The sequence below is a fragment of the Condylura cristata genome, unplaced genomic scaffold (genome assembly GCF_000260355.1).
Source record: "Condylura cristata isolate star-nosed mole 26May11 unplaced genomic scaffold, ConCri1.0 scaffold00006, whole genome shotgun sequence".
Lineage (NCBI taxonomy): Eukaryota > Metazoa > Chordata > Mammalia > Eulipotyphla > Talpidae > Condylura > Condylura cristata.
Genome location: NW_004567107.1, coordinates 4,159,735 through 4,170,320, shown reverse-complemented (window position 1 = coordinate 4,170,320; position 10,586 = coordinate 4,159,735). Strand labels below are relative to the sequence as shown.

General features: G+C 62.5%; 1 protein-coding gene across 1 annotated transcript in view; it reads right to left on the bottom strand.

Annotated features, from left to right (window-relative positions):
• The window catches only part of WDR34 (WD repeat domain 34), a 12,130-nt gene extending 3,218 nt beyond the window's left edge, over window positions 1-8,912 (bottom strand). The window contains 4 exon segments of the mRNA XM_004677894.2: window positions 1,042-1,290; window positions 8,312-8,442; window positions 8,445-8,512; window positions 8,746-8,912. Coding sequence (XP_004677951.2) covers window positions 1,042-1,290; window positions 8,312-8,442; window positions 8,445-8,512; window positions 8,746-8,912 — 615 coding nt within the window.
• Window positions 8,913-10,586: the final 1,674 nt, after the last annotated feature.

Here is a 10,586-nt window from a genome sequence, read left to right as displayed (position 1 = left end):
TCCCACGCCGGCCGCGTGTCTGCCCAGCCAGCAGCTGGAGGGGCCTTCGCGCAGCCGGAGGACAAGGGCCCGAGCGCCACGCTGCGCCCTCCGCTTCTGCGTCGTTCTCCCTGACGGGCAGCGGCCACAGGGGTGTCGCTCCCGTGCGGGGGAAGGCTGCGGCCCGATGGCGCTCCGGCCCCCGTCAGCACTCGGTGAAGGTGGAGCTGACTACGGGCCACGCGGATGCTTCCGTGGCCAGCACGTGTCTTAAAGGGGCGCGAGTGGCACTCGGGCTGGTGTAGCGGACACAGACTGGCCCCGGGAGCTACGAGGCGGGAGCGCGGCTGTGCCCTCGGCGCCGGCGGGACGGGGCTGAGATTTCTCTGTTCTGTGCGCCGCCGGGAGCCGTGTGAGGGAGACGCAGCGTCCGGCCGACCGTTTCGGAGCGCGTCAGGATTTCTCGCAAGTAACTGATGCCCAAACCCCACCGGTGACGGTGCGGACGGGTGGCAGGGCGAGGGCTGAGCTCCGGCCGCTGGAAACTCGTCTACTGTGCGTTAGCTCGGAAGGCTCAAGGCCCACTCTGCGGGGCCGGTCCTGCACTGGGGGGCTCCCGCGGGGGGGAGCCACGCTGGGCCCGAGGCGCTTCGGGGTTCGCTGGGCGGCAAGACCCGGAAGTGCTGGGGCCGAGAGCGCAGCGGTGACACCGGCTGACAAGCCTGTTACGGCTGTGTGACCCTGGACAAGTCACTTCGCCTCTCTGGTCGCCGTCCACCAGGCGGAGGTGATGCGGCTGTCCTGAGGCGGCCGCCCTGCGCCCCAAGGGAGCCCATGGGATTAGCTCCCCAGGCTCAGATCGCCTGCTGCTGAGGCCCATCTAGTCCAGCACGTCCCCCAAAGGCAGCAGGGCCGGCGCAGGGAGCTGTGCTCAGAGCCCCGCAAACGGTAAGCGCTGGGCGCACCTGGGCTACTGCGGCCGGCTGCGACTTCCAGGGGAGCGAGGCTCGCCCCGAGGCGGGGGGGGGGGGGCGCGGCCCAGGCCCGGCGGTCAGCCCCTACCGTCTGCTGCTGCTCCGTCCAGTTCACCTCAAAGCCGTCAAAGGCGTGGCTCTGCCAGTTCCTGTTCAGCTCTCGCACAACCAGGGGCTCCACGCGGCGAAGGAAGGCTGCCAGCCGCGGGCCCTCGTGCCGGGCCACCCGCAGCTCGGCGACGGGCGCCGGGGCCTCCGTCTGCACCTCCGCGTCCGCGAGCGTCCGGGTCTGGGCCCCGGCCTCGGCCGTGGCGATGCCCACGGTCTGGCAGCTCTTCTGGGGGAGGAGAATGACACTGAGCAGTCACACTGGGGCTAAGGGTGGCGGGGTGCGATGGGGTCGGGGCGCACGATCCCTGGACGCTCCGAGGTTCCGTGGGCCTGTACCGGCGCGGGCTCCGGTCTCGTGGCTCAGACAGCGGGGTTGCCCACCCTCGGTCAGCCGCAGGGTAACCCTGGACTCATCCACCTGAAGCTGTCGTCTGTCGATTACTCTCAACTTCGAGACCCCGCGGGCGCCAGGCTGTGCTCCGGCCATGCCCCTCCGGCCTCTCTCTGCCGGGCGCCCCCGGCCACTCCTGCTCAGGCTTAGCCTGGCTCTTCTTCTAGTAACGAGTCCACCGCTGGCCAGAGGACCCCGGTCTGCCTGTGTGATGACCCCTCCAACCTCCCAGTCCACTGAGGAAACACAGGGACCCCCAGCTTGCCAGTCAGAGCGCTGCTGGCGCCCCAAGACTGTCACACACAGTGACGGGTCCAGGGTGACCACATGACCCAGAACAAGCCTGACCTGGGCCTGGCCGTCATCTGGAAGGGAGCCGGGCGCGCCCGTGCTGAAGACGCCAGCAGCTGGAAAGCGGGACCCCTCGGAGCTGCACGCGGGCAAGCTCAGACCTGCAGCAGGGCGCCCTGTCCCCGCCGGGGGGTGCCCCTCAGTGCTGGGGAGCCTGCGAGGCCCCACGTGATGCACGGCGTGTGGCCTGTGAGCTGGCTGGCGGGAGGCTGCTGCTGCCCGCTGCCCTCTCCCCTGCCAGCGTCTCCATCTCGCCCCCCCGGCGGGGCCTCAGGCCAGGGAGGGAGCTGCCAGTCCCGTTCTCAGGACGCTCGGCCTCCACCTCTACCGCCAGGCACTGCCCGGCACACCAGGTGGGGCAGAAGACGTGAGCTGCTGTGCCCAGGAGGAGGCTGGAGGCAGACGAGAGCTAATCAGACACCCTGTGTCTCTGCAGGTGGGCCAAGAGCCCGGCCCCTGGGGCAAGGAGGGAGCAGACAGCGTGAGCTACAGGCTGGCCCACAGCAGCGTCCAGGCAGGCGGGAGCCCCAGCCGACTCCCCCTCGACGCTGGGGGGGCAGCATGTGGCGGGGCCTGGGCGCAGGGGCAGGTCCTCCTCCCGCCGCCTGTAAGCACAGGGCCCCGCAGACGGTCAGGACCGCTCCGGCTGGGCCCCGCCACTGCTCAGGGAGAAAGGGTGTGAGGAGGCCAGGGGCGGTGAGCCGCAGGGGGTGAGGGGGTGCGGCAGCTGGGAGTGGAGAGCTGAAAGGCGGGGAGTAGGGCGGGCGGGAGCGAGGTGTCTGGTGGCGCCAGGGTCTGCTCTGAGGGCCACTCCCCCCGCAGAGCAGGGAGCGTCTCTCCAGGCTCCTTTCCCAGAGGCGCCTCTCCGACGGCCACAGGCCGGGGGCAGTGCACCCCCCCAGAGGTCAGAAGGCTCCGGAAAGCACCAGACGGCTTGCGACACGGAAGCCACAGGCCTGGAGGCGGCCCGAGGAGCGCATGCCGCGGAATGCGCAGGCGGCTGGGCCCGGGGCGCACACGCACGTCCCCGCATCTGGGTTGGCGGGGAGCCTCGGCCTTCCAGAAGCCGCAGGACAGGCGTCGGGCCAGCGGGCTCTGTCCCCAGAGCGTCACGCGCCATCTTGCCTCACCGCCTCCCTCTAGAGCAAATCCTATTCTTACGCCCGAGGTTGGCACTGTGGCACAGAGAACTGAAGCAACTCGCCCAAGGTCACACAGCAAAGAGCCTGCACGCAGCAGTCCGACCCCGACACCGGCGGCCCCCGGCTGAGGTGTCCTCTCCCCTCAGTCTAGATTCTGCCCCTCGCACGCGATAAGCTCGAAGCTGCGTTTCTAAGAGAATGTGACACAAGGTCTTTGTGTAGAAGTTACTGTCAAATCCCCACACGAAAAGATGCTTAACATCACCGACCGCCGAGGGGCTCGGGCCCCGGAGCCCGTCACCGACCGCCCAGGGGCTCGGGCCCCGGAGCCCGTCACCGACCGCCCAGGGGCTCGGGCCCCGGAGTGGCAAGTGGGCCCAGTGCTGCGGGGAGGCAGAGTGGCGCACCCCCCAAGCTGAAGACAGGCCTCCCGTCAGGCCCGGCAAGTCCACTTCTGGGTCTCCACCCCAAAGCACCGGCAGCGGCGTCTCGGGGATGCTGCGGCCCCTGGCACAGCAGCGCCGGGCCAGAGGCAGACGCAGCCCAAGTGCCCAGCGACAGACGCGCAGCGAGCACAGCGTGGTTCAGCCGTAGGCCGGAACATTATTCGGCCTTAAAAAGGAAAATGCCCCTGCTACAACGTGGACGAGCCCAGGGCCCAGCGGACAGTGCTGAGTGAAGCAAGGCGGGCGCAGGACAAGCCCTGAGCGATCCGGCTTACAGGAGGGACCGGCGCTGCCGAGCCAAAGCAGAATGGGGGGCTGCGGGGCAGGGGCGTCGGGACACGGACCGGGCTCCGGGCTCCGGGCGGAGAGGTCTGGGGACGGCCAAGATGGCGACATCCTCCCAGTCCAAAAACAGTGGTTAAGGAGGAAAAGGTGAAAGGGGCCAAGATGATAAATTTTATGTTTCAACACAAAGTAAAAAAAAAAAATCACTGAAGCAAAAACGCCAACAGCGCGCAGTGAAGCTCTCGCGCCCGCGGCCCCCTCCCACCTCGGGCGGGCGCCAGCAGGTGCCACAGACACTTTGGAAAAGACAACACACAGCTGTGCCACCCTGCGGGCAACTCTCTGAACCACCAAGAAACCAGTGTCGTTATCTGCTCACCCTGGGCGGCTTGTCCCTTGAGACCCGGCCTGGGCTTGGCAGAGCTGAAGGAGGGGGTGCCCGGCCTGCAGCCCGCCTCCCGCGCCCGCCCAGAGGTGCCGGGGCCGCAGGGGCCGCCGGGAAGCCAGCGGAGCAAAGGGTCGTTCCCAGCCCGCGACCGCAGGCGCCGGACTCTGCCGTCTGAGGCCCCAGTGGCCTCGGCAGGCCTGGCAGTAGGTGGACTGGGGGAGGGGGGGGGGCAGGGGCAGACAGGTGAGGAGACACCTTCCAGGGACTCGGCCCGCGGGGACCCATCTCCCAGAAAACCTCCTACCCAAGCCACAGGCTGGGCCCCAGCACCCGGGAGGCTACTGACTGGATGAGAAGCAAGTGCCGACCCAGGCCAGGCCACTGGGGTTCTCGCAGGGAGACCCACAAGTCAGCCATGCGCCCGGAACTGAACGTGGAAACTGGGTGACCAGCCCGACAATCAGCCCAGCCACCAGCGCCAGAGAGGGGGGTCGGGGAGAGCTGGGAGATGCAGGGGCCCCAAGCTTCTCAGGGCCAACGGAACCTCCATCAAGGTGCAGAAGAGGCCTCTGCACCCTAAGAGTGGGCAGGAGCTGGTGTGGGCTGGGCACCTGCTGGCACCTTCCTAAATGGAAGGAAACCTTGGGGGCACCCGCCAGCCCCCAGAGCCTGGCCGGGGAGAGGGGACTGGCTCTCCCTGCTGGAGGGCGCCGTCACGCCTGGGGAGGCGACGGTACACACCCCAGCCCAGGACCTGTGGGGCTGTGTCTGGGACTGAGGAAACGCAAGGAGGGGGAGTGAGGTCTGGGATGAGAGCCTCCTGCTCCCCTGGGCCACAGCCACCGCTGCCCGCTGCACGCCCACCAGCTGGGCGCCTGACCCGGAGCGCAAGGGAGCCGACAGGCTGTTCTAGACCACCTAGGCCAGCGTCTGGGGAGGCCCCAGAATCACCGGGGGCTACAAGACAAGAAGACAAACGCCATCTTCCCAGCCATCTTCCCAGTTTCAGGTTCGGTGAGTTTGGGGTGGGCGGAGAACTGCTAGCAAGCCCCCAGGCGACACGGATGCAGCAGGTGCGGACACCAGGTGTAGGCCTCGCCCCTCGATGGTCAGCTCCCTTCCTTGCCCTCCACCACTGTCCTGGTGCAGTCTAAGCTCGCATCGCCCCCCCTTTCCACTGTCACCCTACTCTGGAGACCTGGGCTCCAGCTGGGGCAGCTGGGACAGGGCTCCCCGAGGCTGTGGGGGTGACTGCCACTGCCACCTCCCTTCAGGCCACCTGGGGTGCACCTTCCCAAGGTCCCCTCCCCTCAGGCTCCCGCCCACCTCTACTCTCCCCGGTCCTGCACACACACCAGGGGAGGCTCAGCCTGACAGGAGCCGGGCGGACCCAACTCAGGGCTCCCTCCACCCCACACCACAAACCCCGAGCACGGTGTCAAGTTCAGGCTGATGCCAAGGGGCAGACGTGGCAGTGGAACCGCCTCGACTACGTGGAGCTGAGCAGGTCTGTGGACGCAGCGTGGACAGCTGAGCTGCCTCCAGCGGCCTCCGGAGCGCAGAGCAACTGAACGCTGAGTGCACTGGACTGCAGGCCAGTCTCCTGCTCACCTGAACTTGCCCTGGAAAATACCGAGGCCGCAGCCGCTCCAAGGGTGGCAGGGAGCTGACCGCCAACCAAGAGGGCGATGCTGGGCACTGAAAAAGGAGGAGACGGCTGCGCTCCCCTCCTTTCGAACTGTAGTTACTACGGTCGATTTGGTGTTGTCGTAAGTCTCTGAACCCCTTCACATGTGCCCTGAGGAAAAATCTAGATCAAAACTGTCTAGCAAACTCAAAAAGGTTAAAACCGAACTTCTTGATAACTCCACTTGGAGTCAAGGCTCCGGTTGCACAGACTCTCCAGCAGGGGGCGCCGTAAGCTACAGAACGGGAACAGCAGGCGCGGCCCGGCCAGGTGAGGGAGGATCGCGCGCAGGTAGGCGGCTAAACGTTACTCCAAGCAGGAGAGAAATGTAGCAGAGCTTGCCGGTGGGATGAGGGTAAGAAAACAATCCAACTATTCCCGGGGCTCCTCTGAGACGCAAAAGCACGCGAGAGCCTGTCAGCCCAAAAGGGATAGACCTAGACGCAAGGAATGCACCCCAGAAGCAATTCTGGAACTCGAAAGAGGTAATGGCTGCCTACTGTGGGGGTACAGACACCACTGAAGGGTGGTAAGCTTTATTTTATCTGTAAATAACGGGGAGGGAGGGCAGAATCAAGCAGAGGTTCTGGGATTTTACTGCCTTCCGAGGGCCCACGGAGCTGGGCTGAACCAGACTCCCAGCTGACACCACATCCCAGTGAAGCTGGAGTCACAGAGGCTCAGACCCACACCCCACACTTGTCAAGGGTCCAGGCACCCCAGCGTCAGCCGCATCTGAGACAGGGTGGGAGGCGGCACTGGGCCGAGACCCTGCCCTCACCCCAACAGTACTGAGTTTTAAAAGTTGCTTTCTTAGCTGCACCCTCATCTGACCCCACAGAAAGGATTCCAGCAAGATCCCTCCGAAGAAACGCTCCCATGAACGCCCCAGGCCAATCCAGACCTCCCGCCAAAATCCAAGACTCTTGGCCCTCCCTGGGCAAGAAACGCAGAGTCAGGCCAAAGAGCATCAGTACTAACAACTATTTTCTTTAAATCCATCAATGGAACATGGAAATACATTCTAATACTGCTTCACCACATGGTCTGAATGTTCAAAGCAACTTGCCGAATAATTAAACCAATAAAAAGTTAGCTAAACACTCATCAAGGTGATATTATTGAGAAAACTGGAAACAACCTTAAATCCATCAACAGGGGTTGGTTTAAATTGTTTAAAAAAAAGAGTTGGCAGTCAAGATTAAGAGGATCCACAAAATGTTATGCACAGTGTCACCCCATTTTTGTAAAGGAAAGTGTGGGGGGAAGTGGATAAAATAGAGATGGGACCGGAGCAAACCATGGCTGGGGGTGAGGTTGCTGGGTGGTCTTTAACCCAGATTCTTCTAAATTTTGGCTACAGGTATACTCTTTATATAGAGGGGGGAAACAGTTACTCTGGATGAAGAAGCCATTTGCTGTTTTCTTCAGGCCCCTGCAGTAGTCCTGCAGCTAAGAAAGAAGTTCCATGGACAAGCCAGGTGAGACGAGTTCATGCAGCTCACCTCACCTGGGCAAGCGCCTCAGGCATTGGTCAGCTCCCAGGACAGGTGAAAGCTGTATTACAGGCAAACTAACAAGCCTCACTCTGTGTTAAGGGGGAGAAAAGGGGCAGACGGGATCAGCGGTTCCCAGTCTGAAATCCTCAGCAAACCAGAGTCATTCAAGTGTTTCTTGAAAGGCCCGTGGATGTGAATGATACTTTCATCTGCAACAGGATGGGCAAATCTCACTGAAACAGCCACATCCTTTGCTGCTACCGAGGGCCATTCCGAAGCGGGGAGCTCGTGTGGTGTGGGCAAGGTCCTGGGCTCTGCAGATGCCACTGCTGGGTGGGAGCTGGGCCTCAGCCTTCTCCTGGGAAGCAAGCAACTGCCCCACCCGCAATCAGGATCCTGGTTTTCACTGAAAACAAATGACCTCCAGGCCTTACTGGGGCTGCCTCGCCATCCTCACCTGGACCTCTCCCCACTCCACGGCTTCCCCTCCTGCGACCACTCTGCACTCACAGTTCCCTTGCCCAGTTTGTATCCGCGTGGCTTACTGTCTCCCAGAGTTTTTGCTCAAGTGTCCCCTCCCGAGATGCCCGTGCTCTCATTCCCAGCCCCATCCTTAGTTCCTGACCCTCTTGCTTGGGCCCAGGGCACCCTAGTCACCGTCTGCTGGCTGCTACTTTACTAGCTGACGGGGGAGCTCGCGGCGCCAGGGGGGTCCGGCCCCGCAGCTCGCCCTCCTGTCGGCCAAGCCCCGCGTTTGCGGTGCTTCTGCCGAAACCAGGGTCCCTTCAGCGTCAGTCTGGTCGTCTTTCAAAAAGTCGGTTGTCGAAAAGCCTGAAACCTGCAGTTCACACGAAATGCTTCGAAACGTGCGGTCTCTGGAGCTCTTTAAAGACAGAGCTTTATGTTTTGCTCAAAGGCTGGGAAGTCGGGACGCGCGTATCCCAGGGGCTCGTTCTGCGGGTCAAAACGGGAAAACACGGTGGGACGTGGAACCCGGCCCGGCGGCCGCGCGGCCCTCGCCTCCCGCCCGCGCCGCCCGCGCCGGGCCGCGCCCTCACCGTCTCCCCGCGGATGCCCTGGGCGCTCCTCCACTGCGAGGGCACGGACGCCACGCCCAGGGTCTCGTCCTGCAGCGGCCCCAGCCGCCCGGGGCCCTCACCGCTCGCCGGCCCGCGCGTCGCCAGCTTGCCGCTCCCGCGCTCCCTGCCCGGCCAAGCTGCCTGGGCTGCGCGCGGTTGCCCTGGAGACGGCTCCGCCCCCTGGCGCCGGCGCACTAGACGTGACCTTCGCCCCGCGCCTCCGGAGCGGAAGTCTGGGGCGGTGAGGCTGCCGGCGCCATCTTTTAATTGGTCACTGCGCCTCCACCACCGCCTCCGAGAACGAGACTAATGGTTTATCCTCGGACGGTGCGGTAATTTTGACCAGTTTTGGAGCTCTAGCCCCAGAAGGGGCGCGCTGTGGGCAAATACGCTACTCCCTATGGGAAAAGTACTGCGGAAATGGGGCGCCAATGCCAGGCTCAAAGATGGCGCTGGGCAACGAGGCGCTGAGGCGACGGCGGGACTTGCGGCCGTGGCTGGGTGGAGTGTTGTGGAGCCCAGGGGCCAGCTCCGGCTGAGCATTCGGGTGCACCCAGCAGAGCCGAGAGCCGCGGGACATCTCGAAGCCAGCTGCTCCTTCTCTGAGCTTCGGTTTCTGCCTCAAAAGGCTGATTTACGAGATCTCCACGCATACCCGGGCGGAGGAGGTCCTCTCTTGTGGGGGCTACTGACAATGATTGGCTTACTCGAAGAGTCAAAGATCGTCGCAGACAAGGGGGTGGAGATGTGTCCTTACTGAGAGTGTAACTGGGGGTCCCTAGGAAAAGGGGAAGTTCCAGGTTCCCTGCCCCACCCAGAAGGAGGGTGGAGCTGAGCAGTGAAAAGGAGAGAGAAGGAATCTGAGGAAGAAGGCAGCAGGATGGAGAGCCAGGAAACCTGAGGAAGCCATACGGAGCAGCGAGCATGTGATGAAGAAACCACCGTGCTTGTTTCTTGGCCCTGGACTGGTTGAAAGAGATGTGGGTGAGAGACCCTTAGGGAAGTTGACTATCACAGTGTTTATTCTGATTTTGATTTTGTTCTTTTCCTCCCAGACTTGTCTGGCCATTTCTGACTCTTTTCTATGGGTCCCGGCCAGACAAGTGGACCACCCAGTTACAAGAGAGCCAGAGCACATAGCTGTGACCCATGTCATCGCCATGAGTTGCCATGTTCATACAGAAAACCCCTCAGGAGGCCTGGGACAACGGACCAAGCCATGGACCAGGAAGCCCCGTGGCCGGTGACATAGATGTTCCCACCAACAAAAACTGCCACAGTGAAAGGGTGAGCTCGCAACACCACGGTAAGAGAGGCCAGGGGGAGCACCTCATCCTGCACCTTGCACCCATCTGCCAGTTCCCTGGTGGTATCCTGCAATGTTGGGGTTCTATGAGGACGAGGACGATCTTGGGACCTGAAGCCTGAGAAGCTCCCAGCAGCAATCCATCATGGTCACCTGGCTGGGAGCCCATGGGCCCCTTGGGGCATCCCGGAACATAAGGATTCCCAGATGGCTGCAAGGTGGATCTTCCGCGGCAGTTCCAAAGCCATGTACAACTCAGAGGAGGAATGTGCTCACGATTGCCAGTGAGAATCCGGCCCCACCAAGATATTACCCTTGCAGAAATGGCTGCAGGCCCAGCTGGGCTTCAGACCTCAAGGGAACCGTTACATTGTCAACAAGTTGAGAAGGGGTATGTTTGCAAGAAGGAACTAAGACCTTGACTGGGAACAGAGGTACCATTGGGTCACCATGCCACTGAGTCACGACAAGCAATCAGAAAGAAATGAGGGATCTACAAACACTGGAGCTGGGAGGCCCTAAAAGGCGCCTTGGTAACAAGAACAACACTCTTCTACCACATAGCTCCTGAGGCGTGAGCTGTAGTCTACATGACTCAGGTCTACATGGGTCAGTTAATGATCCCAAACAGGCCCTCTATATGTTGGACCCCAAAACACAAGATGCTGAGAGCATAGCAAACTTCACCCAGAATCTGGCCTACAGAGGGGTAGTCCCGATCGCTGGCGGCAGAGGCTGTATCCATAGCATGCTGGCAAGTCCCTCACCTGTCCTGCAGGAAGCCATCACTATGTTCAGGAAGCGGCCTGTTACTTTGGGGAGTGTACTGTACCCCCAAGTTTGGGACACTCAATGTAACAGCTTTAACAGAGTCCCTACACATTGGTATCTTGGTGTTGGCCAACCTGGAGATTGCACCAGCCAGCCCACCCTCCTCACTGCTACTGG